The 15,321-nt window shown below is 43.2% G+C and overlaps 1 protein-coding gene across 1 annotated transcript in view; it reads right to left on the bottom strand.

Moving 5' to 3' along the window:
- Window positions 1-15,321, bottom strand: part of LOC126981364 (condensin complex subunit 2-like) — a 161,175-nt gene that overhangs the window by 103,681 nt on the left and 42,173 nt on the right. The window contains exons 4-5 of the mRNA XM_050832386.1: window positions 8,679-8,787; window positions 7,927-8,136 (exon numbers count right to left, since the gene is read on the bottom strand). Of these exons, the coding sequence (XP_050688343.1) occupies window positions 7,927-8,136; window positions 8,679-8,787 (319 nt within the window). The remainder of the gene's footprint in view (window positions 1-7,926; window positions 8,137-8,678; window positions 8,788-15,321) is intronic.

Genomic DNA, 15,321 nt, shown 5'->3' with positions numbered 1-15,321 from the left:
ACACTGCAAGGTGTCAAAGGGCCTTCATGTGTGCCATGGCAGAGCTGGGGGGCAGAGAGGGGAAGGAGGGAGGCAGCAGCCAGTCAGGAGATATCAACGCGTGACATCACTGCAGGGGGTGAGGCTAGCCTCCACGGGACAAAAACCTAACCACCTTTCGTAAATATGCGCCCGGGCAGAGCTTAGAGGCATCGCGCAGGCAATTTGAATGACTTTTGGCGGCACACGACAATTTTCTTAAATTTTTTGGAAAAAATCAAATAGAAAGACACTTACCAAAACGGGCGCAAGCCACTCCCGGTGAGGCATATATGGGAAGTGAGGAGAGTGCTGAAGCCCTCCAAAGACCCTTCCCATGTCCTCACTAACCATTTCCCTATTGTCTCATTAACACCAGAGAGTAGTACAGCATGCTCTCTAAAGACAGATCCTCTCTCTATCCACATCACACTACATTCACACAACATACACACCTTTTCCAAAAATTCTAAATTCAAAATGGCGCACAACATAAATGCCTTGGAGTCCCCACCTAGGGGTGTAATGCCGGGATGTGAAGGCAGGAGAAGAAACTTAGAAGTATAAGGAAAAGACGTAGGTTAAGTCATTATAAGTGATTATAAGTAGATATAAGTGAGCATAAGTAGTTATGAGTAATTATAAGTCACTATAAGGCCATCATAGATGTGTAAGAAAATGTAAGTAGGTATTCTTGATCACAACCTATAACATAACACATCCACCCCCCCCCTCAGACTACAATTACACAATATTGCGCAATACCACGCCAAGACTTTCTCGCAAGAAACTTAGCATCAGTTGCCCCTCCCTTTCCTCCCCCTTCCCCCCTAACAGCGCACGCACCTCGGAATTGTTGCCAGCCCTTGCTTGTCAATACCCTATCAGCTAAAGTCATCCACCCTTGCATAGATTTTTTCCGCTGCTCCACATGAAATTTCATCACCTTGCACGTTAAGAGACTGTACCCATATATAAACTACCCTAGTCTTCCCTTCATTTTGAATTAAACCGTGATAGCTTATAGATCCGCTACTTGGCTTCCTTGTCCACGCGACGGGGCCACCGTAGGGCTGGTATAAAACGCAGAGTAGCGTCTCCTGGGGGTATCATTTCGCCCGCTCAACTCACTACTTGCCTGCAGGTATGCACTATGTACTCTCCCGCCTTCGCCCCCCATTTTTTTCCCCCTACGTGCTCCCCAGTGTTAATTACCGTCTCCCCTTTAGCCAATGTGAATCTTGATTATCCTGTAAATGCATTTCTGATCCCAGTAAATTAAATAAGCTTGATCTTTCGCCCACTCACCCTCCTACTACTCACACGTCGGGCACCCCCAGTCTCTGCCACTCACACACACCCACCCCACACGCACCCGTGTATCCATCCCGATGTGTTCTTTTAGTTGTTAATCTCAATCTTTCTCTTCTTTCCGCGGAAGTGGCTGTAGGAGAGAGCCCTGTATGCGTTCTTGGAGTCATACCAGGGGTAGGAACGGAGAGTCGAGTCCCCCTTGAAAATTCCCTCCTGTGCCCCTATTGCGGGAAGTATTTTGGGAGTATATAGGCCAGTAATCTGTTTTTTATCTGTAGTGTAAGAAGTGTTAGTGAAATAGGAGGCTGTATGTTTCCTCGTTTCGACGGAAATTGTTCTCACTGTGTACGGGCCTCCCAGGAAGTGTAAAGTTCCCCCTCCCTGAGTTTCTTTCATATATCTTATGTACCTGGTTTTGCAATAGTTGTGCACCCTGCCCAAAGGATCAGAGTCTCGCTCTGGGTCATTTTCATCCCTCAATAAATCCTTAGTCCTTTATATACATATACTTTAAGGTTCCCAGTGAGCTACCGGTGACATAGTTCATTGGTAGGTCTCTGGGTGGTGGCAGCAAAACTACCCCCAGGGCAAGTCCCCCTTGTTTTCCCCAGATATCCATAGTTGAATTTCCTTTTTTTTTTTAACATCATTTAGTGCCCCGAATTTCCGGGCACGACAGGGGGGGGGACCACAAATTCCCCCAGGGAGGACTCCCATTCTGGCTGCCCACTTGTGAGGTGTCTTGATAACTCCTTGAACCTCTTTCTTATCAATTTCTGCAACATTAGTGGGCTTCGTTCTGATTTTCATTCTGTGGAACACCATCTCTCTTCCTCTAAACCTCACCTTCTCTTCCTCACTCAAACATAGGTTTCTGAGGCTACTGACAGCAATCTCTACTCTATTCCCTCCTACTATCTCTATCCTAAATTTCAATCCAAAGCTGGATGTTGTGCCAAAGTGCGCAACGACATCACTTGCTCTCGTGCCCACGACCTTGACTCTTCTGAATTTTCCACCATCTGGCTAAGACTTCATTGTCATTCTGTTACTAAATACATCTGTGCTGTTTATCTCTCACCTAACTCTACTATGTAAAATTCTTTGACTATTTGAACTCTAAAGTGGAGCACATCTTGACCCACTCCCCCTTTGCTAAAATCTCCATCTTGGGAGATTTCAATGTTCACCACCAGCTTTGGCATTCATCCTCTCTCACTGACCAGCCTGTTGAACAAGCCTACAACTACGCTCTCCTGAACGACCTAGAGCAGTTGGTTCAGCACCCTACACCTATTCCCGACCGTCTTGGAGACAGGCCCAACATACTAGACCTCTTACCTCTACTGCTTACTCTATCAAACTGTTCTCCCCATTGGGCTCCTCTGATCACCTCTTATTTCTGTATCCTGTCCTATCACTCCTGTGCACCCTCTGGACCCACCGAAGAGGCGATGGTTCTGGCATTTTGCTTCAGCTCGGTGGGACGACCTGAGGATGTACTTTTCCGATTTCCCGTGGAATGATTATTGTTTCCAGGAGAGAGACCCCTCTGTGTGTGCCCAGCACATCACAGAGGTGATTGTCTCTGGAATAGAGGCATACATTGCACGTATTTTCTCTACTCCTCATGCTAAAAAGCCTTGGTTTAATCACGCTTGTTGTCGTGCTGTCAAAGATAGAGAGGCAGCTCACAAAAGGTACCAGAGCCTTCGCACTCCTGCTAATCATGATCTTTATATTTCTGTCCGGAATTGTGCCAAATCTATTCTCCAACTTACCAAAAACTCTTTCATAAATAGAAAATGTCAAAACCTTGCTTTCTCTAATTCTTCCCGTGACTTCTGGCACTTAGCCAAAAATATCTCCTCCAATTTCACTTCTTCATCTTTCCCTCCTCTCCTTAACCTTGACAGCAGCACCGCCGTTTCATCTATTTCCAAGGCTGAACTCTTCTCTCAAACTTTCTGTAACAACTCCACTCTGGACAAATCTGGGCATATTCCTCCTACTCATCCCCCCTCTGACTCCTTTATGCCTGTTATTAAGATTCTTCGGCATGATGTTTTCTATGCCCTCTCTAGCCTCAACTCTCAGAAGGCTTATGGACCTGATGGAGTGCCTCCTGTTGTCCTTAACCCCTTCACTCCGGCGTTGGGCGTCTGATGGCGTCACCATTAGTTCTCTTCTAAACCTCTTAATCCTCTTCCATTTCCTCTTAATCCTCTTCTAAACCTCTTAAGAGGAAATGGAAGAGGATTAAGAGGATTTTAGAGGAGGATTGAGAGGTTTAGAAGAGGATTAATCCTCTTCCATTTCCTCTTGACCCTTTCCATACTGTGATGCCGATGTCTGCGTCATGGATGGAAAGGGTTAAAAACTGTGCCTCCGTGCTGACACCCTGCCTGGTCAACCTCTTTCGTCTCTGCCTATCAACATATACCTTTCCTTCCTGCTGGAAGTATGCCTTTGTACAGCCTGTGCCTAAGAAGGGTGATCGCTCCAATCCTTCAAACTACCTCCCTATAGCTTTACTTTCCTGTCTATCTAAACTTCTAAAGCTTTTGAGTCAATCCTTAACCGACAGATTCACAAGCACCTTTCCACTTCTGACCTTCTATCTGATCGCCAGTATGGGTTCCGCAAGGGATGGCGATCTTCTTGCTCTCTTAACTGACTCTTGGTCATCCTCTCTTAGCCATTTCGGTGAAACTTTCGCAGTTGCGCTAGACATATCGAAAGCCTTCAATAGAGTCTGGCACAAGTCTTTGCTTTCTAAACTGCCCTCACACAGTTTCTATCCCTCTCTCTGTTCCTTTATCTCCAATTTCCTTTCCGGCCGTTCTATCTCTGCGGTGGTAGACGGTCACTGTTCTTCCCCTATTCCTATTAACAGTGGTGTTCCACAGGGCTCTGTCCCATCACCCACTCTCTTCCTGTTATTCATCAATGATCTTCTTTCCATAACAAACTGTCCTGTCCACTCATACGCTGACGACTCCACTCTGCATTATTCAACTTCTTTCAACAGAAGACCCTCTCAACAGGAATTACATGACTCAAGACGGGAGGCTTCAGAAAGCTTAACCTCAGACCTTGCTATTATTTCCAATTGGGGTAAAAGGAACCCTGTGTCCATTAATGCCTCAAAAACTCAATTTCTCCACCTATCAACTCGACACAATCTTCCAAACACCTATCCCCTATTCTTCGACAACACTCACCTGTCACCATCTTCAACACTAAATATCCTGGGCGGTCTATCCTTAACTCAAAATCTCAACTGGAAACTTCACATCTCTCTCGCTAAATCAGCTTCCTCGAGGTTAGGCGTTCTGTATCGTCTCCGCCAGATCTTCTCCCCCGCACAGTTGCTATCCATTTACAGGGGCCTTGTCCACCCTCGTATGGAGTATGCATCTCACGTGTGGGGGGGCTCCACTCACACGGCTCTCTTGGACAGAGTGGAGTCTTTTTTTTTCTTCTTTTTTTTACAACAAAGTAGGCAGCTCAAGGGCACACAAAAAAAAGAAAACAATAATAAAAAAAGTCCGCTACTCGCTGCTCCCAAAAAAGACTTAAAAGAGGTGGCTGAAAGAAAGATCAATTTTGGGAGGAGAGGTGTCCTGATACCCTCCTCTTGAAAGAGTTCAAGTCATAGGCAGGAGGAAATACAGATGAAGGAAGATTGTTCCAGAGTTTACCAGTGTGAGGGATGAAAGAGTGAAGATACTGGTTAACACTTGCATAAGGGGTTTGGACAGTGTAGGGATGAGCATGAGTAGAAAGTCTTGTGCAGCGGGGCCGCGGGAGGGGGGGAGGCATGCAGTTAGCAAGTTCAGAAGAGCAGTCAGCGTGGAAATATCGATAGAAGATAGAAAGAGAGGCAACATCACGGCGGATTTTAAGAGGTAGAAGACTATCAGTAGGAGGAGGAGAGCTGATGAGACGAAGAGCCTTAGCCTCCACTCTGTCCAGAAGAGCTGTGTGAGTGGAGTCCCCCCACACGTGAGATGCATACTCCATACGAGGGCGGACAAGGCCCCTGTATATGGATAGCAACTGCGTGGGGAGAAGAACTGGCGGAGATGATACAGAACGCCCAACCTCGAGGAAGAGAGGAGATATGAAGTTTCCAGTTGAGATTTTGAGTTAAGGATAGACCAAGGATGTTTAGTGTTGAAGAAGGTGACAGCTGAGTGTTGTTGAAGAAGAGGGGATAGGTGTTTGGAAGATTGTGTCGAGTTGATAGGTGGAGAAATTGAGTTTTTGAGGCATTGAAGGACACAAGGTTCCTTCTGCCCCAATCGGAAATGATAGCAAGGTTTGAGGTTAAGCGTTCTGCAGCCTCCAGTCTGGAGACGTGTACTTCCTGATGTGTTGGTCTTCTATTGAAAGAAGTTGAATAATGCAGAGTGGGGTCGTCGGCGTATGAATGGACAGGACAGTTTGTTATGGAAAGAAGATCATTGATGAATAACAGGAAGAGAGTGGGTAATAGGACAGAGCCCTGTGGAATGCCACTGTTGATAGATTTAGGGGAAGAACAGTGACCGTCTACCACCGCAGAGATAGAACGGCCGGAAAGGAAACTGGAGATAAAGGAACAGAGAGAGGGATAGAATCCGAAAGAGGGCAGTTTAGAAAGCGACTGGTGCCAGACTCTATCGAAGGCTTTCGATATGTCTAGCGCAACAGAGAAAGTTTCACCGAAACGGCTAAGAGAGGATGACCAAGAGTCAGTTAAGAGAGCAAGAAGATCGCCAGTAGAACGCCCCTTGCGGAATCCATACTGGCGATCAGATAGAAAGTTAGAAGTGGAAAGGTGCTTTTGAATCTTCCGGTTAAGGATTGATTAAAAAGCTTTAGATAGACAGGAAAGTAAAGCTATATGGCAGTAGTTTGAGGGATTGGAACGGTCACTCTTCTTAGGCACAGGCTGTACAAAGGCGTACTTCCAACAGGAAGGAAAGGTAGATGTTGATAGGCAGAGTCAAAAGAGTTTGACCAGGCAGGGTGTCAGCACAGAAGCACAGCTTTTAAGGACAATAGGAGACACTCCATCAGGTCCATAAGCCTTCTGAGAGTTGAGGCCAGAGAGGGCATAGAAAACATCATTTGGAAGAATCTTAATAACAGGCATAAAGGAGTCAGAGGGAGGATGAGTAGGAGGAATATGCCCAGAATCGTCCAGGGTGGAGTTCTTACAGAAAGTTTGAGCAAAGAGTTCAGCTTTAGAGACAGATGAGACGGCAGTGCTGCCGTCAGGGTTAAGGAGAGGAGGGAAAGAGAAAGAAGTGAAATTGGAGGAGATATTTTTAGCTAGATGCCAGAAGTCACGGGAAGAATTAGAAGAAGCAAGGTGTTGACATTTTCTATTAATAAAAGAAGTTTTGGTAAGTCGGAGAATAAATTTGGTACGATTCCGGGCTGAAATGTAAGACCTCTTACTGATGGTCTTCTACCTCTTAAATTCCGCCGTCATGTTGCCTCTCTCTCTATCTTCTATCGATATTTTCACACTGACTGCTCTTCTGAACTTGCTAACTGCATGCCTCCCCCCCTCTCACGGCCCCACAGCACATGACTCTCTACTCTTGCTCATCCCTATACTGTCCAAACCCCTTATGCAAGAGTTAACCAGCATCTTCACTCCTTCATCCCTTACACTGGTAAACTCTGGAGCAGCCTTCTTTCATCTGTATTTCCTCCTGCCTATGACTTGTCCTCTTTGTTGTAAAAAAATATATATATATATATATATATATATATATATATATATATATATATATATATATATATATATATATATATATATATTTGTTTTTTACAACAAAAGAGCTGTACAAGGGCAACAAAACAATATATATATATATATATATATATATATATATATATATATATATATATATATATATATATATATATATATATATATATGTAATTAGAACTCAAGAAAAAAAAATTAAGGCCAGCCTGCCGTGTCTAGTCTTCCATGCAGCGCCAGATAGAGGTACCATTGGGACCTGGTGCTGCAAGTAATTCTGGGCCCCTAAGTATTTTAATTTACACACATCATGCCCGGGCGGCCGGGCCCCCTATGAGGTTGGGCCCTGGTGCTGAGATACCAGATCCTCCCCCCCATTCTCGGGCCCTGCTTCCATGTCCATGAGTGAGGCAATGATTTTAAATATCATGGTGAAAAAACAGGCTCATTATTCAACAAAGTAGCATTCAACAATTTTCTTTGAAATGCAACCCAATCAATGAGCAGTTGTTGCTTGTATTACAAAGTTTACTATTATTCAATTCAAACTTTTTCTAGTGACTGATTATAATTCTATTCTAATTAAAATTATAATTCATTATAATTCATTGATGAATAGGTAAAGCCAAATATCAAGCAACATAAATGATACAGAAAAAAAGATATATAACTTATGGTATGGAGAGACCACGTCCTATACTAAGCGGGTGAGTCTGTCTTGAGCCGTTATTCAATTGGCAAAAAGTTTACCAAAGAAGCTTAGGTTCTAATTCTGAGCTAGAGACAGACAGAGTATAGGTTGCTAAGGACCTAAACATTTTCCTTACCATAATCACCATCACAATCCATGTCATCATAAATAGGTTCAGGAATAGCATTTACATCAAACTTGTGCACATCTGCTGGCTCTGAATCATCCTCATCCTCGTCGCTGCCCATAAGTCTTGATATGTCACAGAAGGAGTCTTCATCACCCAACTTCCAGGATGTAAAATTAAATGGAGCAAAAGTTGGGCAAATCATCTTTTGATCAGCATCTAAAATGACAAGAAAAAAATATTAGTAACAGACAGGGTTGGTTTGATTTAAATCAAATGATTTAAATCAATTGATTTAAATCAATTTAAATCAGTGAAAAAAATCATGATTTAAATCAAAATATATACTGTATTTAAAATGATTTAAAAAAGAACCTGTTTGAGTGACTTGAAAAAGTATAGTTTTCCACATAGAAGTGTTAACACATGGAACAGCTTGCAGAAAGAGGTGGTGGGGGCAAGCAGTGTCCAACATATGAAGGAAAGGCTGGATAAATTTAGATATGGAGACGGGACTATTAGAGCATAGCTCGGGCCCAGTAGACCACAAATAGGTAAATACACACACACACACACACACACAGTTTCTCAGTTTTATTTTACAACTTACTGCCATGATAATCAATGAAAATTGAAAATTAGGTAGTTACCATGACTTAATATAAGTAGGAACACAGTACACAGCAAAGTACTGCAAATGAAAGGGGAAAATGGTGAAAAATTTAACGGGGGCAGTAGATGTCAATCAGTAGATCACTCACCTATAAGCTGAGGCACTGAAACAAGCTGGCTTTCCATTGGGTCATCTTCCACTTTGCCAGAATTCAGGAGAACCGTTTCAGAATCTAATATCAAGGCACACGAATCATCCTTTGTGTAAGAAACAAAAAGTATTAGGGACACATTTCAATTTCTACATTCTGAAGAGTTGATATACTCAATATGTACTAAAATTTTATTTCTACAGTACCCTCTCGAGTTTCGCGCTCGCTTCGTTCCGAAGGTATAGTGCTAAACTCGAGGATCACGAAACTCAAGGTATTGAAAACACTGAAAAAGCGCTTATCTGTTCTGACCTGTGGAGTTTTTTTTTTTTTTTTTTTTTTTACATCTGGGCTATGGCACCGGTAAACTATCCATCTGGGCCTGATGGTCGGCCCGAGACCTGCCATGGCACAAGCAAGACTGTTAAAGACGACTGCTCTCTTCTTGCCAAGAGCTAGGTTTGGTTCATGTGAGCGACTCACCAAATATGTTCTAACACACTTAAGAAATGGTGAGGTCATTTCTGTTCGTCAGAAACATCTGCAATGGTTGCTTATAAGTCTGGTGTGTGCGTGTGCTTGTGTGTGTGTGTGTGTGTGTTGTTATTCAATCCATGTGTTTATGTGGTTGAGTCAAGATGGGTGGGTTGGCCGTGCACACGCAGTGGTGACAATGAGAACTGGCATGGAGGAACCACAGGCATGCCACACCCACAACTGTTTCTTCCTTCCATTTAACTGCAGCAACAAGTCCATGACTTGGGTAATGGCAACACAAGCCGCGACAGCCCTTACTTTAGCAGATGACGACATGTTGATTGAGATAGGGCAAGTGCTTTGTTTACGTTGTGGATGTGGATACGGGCAACCAACCTTGGCCGTGTGTGACGCACACCCGGAAAAGTTGGAGTTGCCGGTTGCCCTAGCTGGCGCCAACGCGGTGGGAAGAAAAAAGCCCGTGTGACACCAGGATACGGATAGCTGTGAACTTCCTCCCGGTTGGGAGTACAGGCGTTGCCCGTAGCCCCAACGGTTGGACGAAAACGGCCATTGGGACACCGCCTTAAGGCAATGAAGCCGCCGATTGGATGAGCGTCAGCGATGACGTCATCAGACTCCCAGCGAATCACAAGCGTGTTTTCAGAACTGTCAGCCAATTGTAAGGCAGCCGCCTTCAGCTGCGGCTTCAAAACGACCTGTTCTCTCTCTCTCTCTCTCTCTCTCTCTCTCTCTCTCTCTCTTGCCATAGCCACAATGTTTTGAGTAAAACGTCCAGTGTGATACTTCCTTTAACCCTTTCATTGCTAAGCGCTCACAACGAGACTATCCCCCCAGGTGCGCTCGGGCATCCTAGCAGGGGAAGGGGATCTCTTTTAACCGCTGTATCTCAAAAACTGTTCATCACAGCTACAAAACAAAAACACCATTGGAAAGAGGAGGCCAAGATCTATAAGATTCGGTTATGTAAGCCTCTCCTGTGAACATACAGGCACATTCAGGGGGTGTTTTTTGCTGTGAGTGTGACTGGCGCTCGCAGCGAGCTTTTAGCACCACCAGCAAGTGACGCTAGTGCTCGCTCTTTTAACCTCTGTATCTCAAAAACTATTCATCACAGCTAAAAACAAAAATACCATTGGAAAGAGGAGGCCAAGATCTATATGATTCAATAATGAAAGCCTTTCCTGTGAAAGTACAGGCACGTTCAGGGGGTGTTGCCTGTGAAGACGTACATTTAAACGTGCGAGACGGTCAGCCGTAAGGCAACTACTGTAGATCTCTTGATGATGGGGTGCTGGCAGGGCAGTATTGCCAACTGCAAAATTTACAACTATTTGGTCAAAATATCAGTCATGTGATAGGTGAAGCTATGCAAAAATGTCGCTATATTGGATAACAACATCCACCTGTTGCTCGTCCTAGTCGTCCGTAGATTTTCCGCGTTTGGCTGACATGATTTTCCACCAAATTTTGTGAACTCACTCAATTGGCAATCCTGTGTTGTGAGAAATATTGTTGGAACACTCTCACACGCGGGAGATTTGAGTGCGGCTGGAGCTTGCAGCAAGCGTTTAGCACCACCAGCAAATACGCCTAACACTCGCTGCGAGTGTTTAGCCATGAAAGGGTTAAAGGTGCGTGCGTGACGCCGATGGTAAGTAGACATGACCCGTACATGTCAAAGCAGCGCAAAACTCGGGGTGATAATGCGCGAAAGTTGGGATGGTAAGAATTTAGGGCTAAAAGCGAAACTCGTGGATCGTGAAACTCGGATAGCGCAAAACTCGGGAGGGTGCTGTAATCAGTCAAAATATGGATTGACCATCTGATATACAAATATCAAGCATACTTAATCAAAAATACATTTAACATATATAACAGAAGATACTCCTACCTATTCACTTATCTTATAATCCCATTCCTGAAGCTAAAAGTGACACATTTCTAATCATACCCAATTTTATTTAACCCCTTCAACACGAGGACACATATACTGCATCCTTGCGTGCCCAGAACCATATCCGAGGACGTGCATACTGCGTCCTGGCGAGCATTAGCCAATAAACGAGTTATTTTATCTTTATATTTATACTTACATCTCAAAGTAATCAATTAATTTATGCTTCTTTATGTGCACCATTTAATTCTGCATGTTTTCATATATAATACATGATGGTTATGTTGAGTTTATAGCTCAAAACTTGTCGTATTCAATAGCAACATTTGAAATTTGGCGCGCGCAGCGCTGTTTTGGCCCGGCCGTAGTGAGTTTCTTAATGTGCACCATTCAATTCTGCATGTTTTCATATACAATACATGATGATTGTGTTGAGTTTATGGCTGAAAACTTATTATATTCAATAGCGACATTTGAAATTTTGTGGGCGCAGCGATCTCGGATACAGCGCGGGGCGCTGTTTTGGCCTGGCCATAGTGGTTTTCTTTATGTGCACCAATTAATTCTGCATGTTTTCATATATAATACATGATTATGTTGAGTTTATGGTTGAAAACTTGTTATATTCAATAGTGACATTTGAAATTTGGTGCGCGCAGCGATCTCGGATACGGTGCGGGGTGCTGTTTAGCCCCAGCCGAAGTGAAGGAGTTAAGACTGTGGTTATATGATAGCTTATGTGAGGAGGAAGCTTATGAGGTAAGTGAGAGACTGCATGTTAGTAAATACATGCAGATTTATAAAAGGAGCCAATATAAATTACTGAGAAGAGCACCAGAACACATTTTTGGAGTAAGCGAAGTGTTGAAGATTTTTATAAGTCAGTGGTTAGGGCAACTGAAGTACAAGTACTGTGACTCATGTAGTTGGATATAAGGTTTACAATAGTAAGAAAGGATGTAAACATTAGTGATGTATCAGATATCCGCCTCCACAGTAAAAATAATATGTGCAATACAATCCACATCCACGTTTTCAGACAATAAGAGCCCCGCATCATTATCTGTCTCCACCTTTTCAGATAATAAAAGCTCCGCATAATTATCCGCCTCCGTGTCAAAGAACCGCGGAGGTTGTGGAGCTCTACCCATACAATATTTCTCCTTTCTTTTTGTCATAATCCCTTTTCTCTCTATTTCTTTTCACCCATGTATCCTCTCTGTTCCTTGCACCTATCTGTCCCTGTTCCTCTCTCTCTCTCTCTCTCTCTCTCTCTCTCTCTCTCTCTCTCTCTCTCTCTCTCATTTATGCATACTTCATAAATGTACTTTATACTGCAATTGTGCTGAAAAAAAAAAAAAAAAAGCGTCCCCATCCGCAACCACAGACATTGAAGTAAAAATAATCCGCAGTTCTGTCCACATCTGCAAAAAATAACATCTTAACTTCTGCAGTTTTATCCGCAACCACATTTTATGAAAAACAGATATCCGGCTCCACCTTCGTGCAACTCTAAAATTTGGTATCCGATACATCTCTAGTACAGATGATATACAAGATAGTTGAGGATGTGAGGATATTTGACCCCTAAGGAAGAGTGACCCACAGGCAGGAATGTTGATGGGTTCAGTACATGGATGAGTGTCCTGCATGCAGACACCTCCAGTTTCTTTTATTTTCCTTGACTCCTTATGACTTTCATTAATGTCCTGCATCTTAAATACACTAAATGGCAACCTTACACTGAGATACACAACAACATCAATCTTTTGGGTCAGTCACAGTGTTAGTTGTTATGGATAAGGGATCTGCAGCCCCTAACTCTACTGCGTCATCCACTTCTGCTGGGGTTTGTCACTGCAAGGCAGCTCCCTCTTTTGAGCCATCCAGTTCTACTAGAGCTTGTCCACTTTGGGGGGTTGAGACAAATAAATCATGTTTATCATGTGCCGGCTGGTCGGGGCAGGATGAGGGTAATTGTGGGTCTGTGACTCATGCCCTCATGCAAAGAAGAACCCCGACTCCACAACCAAGTCCCCCACTTCACCCACAACCTCAAAATGAGGCGCTAAATGCTGTGGAATCTATCAAAGTTGCTAAAGTCTACACCTAAATGTATGTGCACAACCAGCAATAATAAGGTGTCGCGCCACTTCTGACCTGCCTGGAGGTTAGCAAAATTTTATTTTTCAGCAAATTCTACATCTTTATGTTTGTCTCTTTGATATCTACAACTTTAGTTTTATGATTTTTTTTTTTTTTGTCTGATGAATTTTAAAACTCTACTGATTTTCAGTTTTCATAATTTCCAGCCTACTTACTGCAATAATTGATAAACTTTTTACCATTCAAACCAGTGTAAATTTCTGTAAAACTTTTATTAAATGAGTCTATACTAGAAACGTACTTAAAAAGTATGTGTTTTGCAACCTGAGAAGGCATCTGCTCATGTTTTCTGCTTCCCTTCGGGGTTAAAAAAAAACTGTCCCAGAAAATCAGCCTGCATCTTATAAGGTCAAGGTTCAGCTTTGGGACACTAGCTAGTGAACTCTTAGTGCTGCAGCGACATTTAAATTAAGCTGCAAACCTCTCCACAAACGTAAGCAAGGTTGTGATCGCTTCTACACCAACAACGGCAACTCTTTTTCGATAGTAACAATATATAACAGTAGTACTTACTGCTATTTCACATAAAACAACACCAGTCGAGAAGAAAATCAAGAGAAGACGCTTAACAATACTTATACTTAAACAAACTAGCGGATGGTTGTACACCAAACCTGACGACACGCAAAACACACTTTCTTTTGTTTTAAAAGTGTACAAAATATTCCAACTAAAAATACAATGTAGAGCACAAATTAAACTTATTTTCACACTTCCTTATACAGATGCCCCCCGCCGTTCATGGCTTCACTGTTCAAGGATTTGCTTATACAGGGTAAGGTATTTGCGACCCCCCGCCGAACGCGGATGAAAACTCGCGTAAACGCGGTCTGTAGCGCCCAGCTCGAACGTTGCACAAGGTAAACAAAGAAACCATCCCTGGGGCTGGATCTTGGGATGGATATACGGGACTGTCTCTTTCTAAAGGAAACTTACTTATTTTTGCTTTCTAAACATCAAAATTCAATTTGTGTCATATTCATGCATGGAAGGCCACAGTGCTATTCACACTACATATTTCCCCGTGGGTCTGACGTTTGGCTGACAGGATCATGGAGGTTAAGAACCAGTTATCCTATGTGCACTGTAGTGAAAACTCATTAATCTGGGACACAGAAACATAATTAATAAAACTAGAATAACTTTACATCTCTTTCCCTCCCAAACGGAACATTACAGTGTTAAAGTAAGCGAAATAATCCTTAAGTATGATATACATAGATGCTTTTTGGGTCTTTCAAGCTTGGCAACATTGTCCCCGCACTAATAACGATATTCAGTTAAAGTTATTGTTAAAACCGTTAATTAGGGATGTTTTATGCAATAGTTGTGGGCCAGGAAATGGAATATACTATGTGCTAAGTACGATGATCTGGCAACACCGATCTGGTTCACCTCAGGTCTTCAAGGTGATAGGACGTGCTCTGGCTAGCTCTTGAGTTGACCATGTCTGGTGGGATGCGTGACGGTGGTGCAGTGAAGGGAGGAGGCGGGGCCAGTGGGGGTACAGTTGAGTTGGTGAATTCTCTCTTGGAGAGAATAGAAGAGTTGAAGAGGACTGTGGAGGCCATGAGGAAGGAAAATCGAGTTCTTCGTTCATCAGGTCCTCAGACAGGCGATGTACAGTCGCACTACGAAGTGTTGACCGTTCGCAATGACTTTCGTTCAACTAATACATCATATTACTCAAAGAGAAGGGGTGTTTGGGAGTGATTTTGTTATAGACACACAAAATATGATATTGAGAAAGGAAATAAATTCAATAGAGTGGAAGTTTTTGTAGTGCGGCGACGGCCTGATGAACGAGCCTCCCATAACCCACTTAGCCAGTGGGGTACCTCTTTGGCCGACTCGGTAAGGAGTGGCTCTCCCGTCACGCTGGTCGCGGGTTCAATCCCAGGCAGCCGGGGAATACCCTCTCCTTGTCTTGATTAATTTCTCATGTGTTTCGATACATGCAGAGGCCGTGTTGGGAAATAGAAAGGATGAAAAATAAGCTCGTCGGGGCATTACATTTTTACCTTATAACGATATATTAAGCAGCTCTGCCGAAACATTTTGATACAGTTTTCGTTCAAG

Source organism: Eriocheir sinensis, chromosome 47 (genome assembly GCF_024679095.1).
Source record: "Eriocheir sinensis breed Jianghai 21 chromosome 47, ASM2467909v1, whole genome shotgun sequence".
NCBI lineage: Eukaryota > Metazoa > Arthropoda > Malacostraca > Decapoda > Varunidae > Eriocheir > Eriocheir sinensis.
This window is presented reverse-complemented; position numbering and strand designations above follow the sequence as displayed.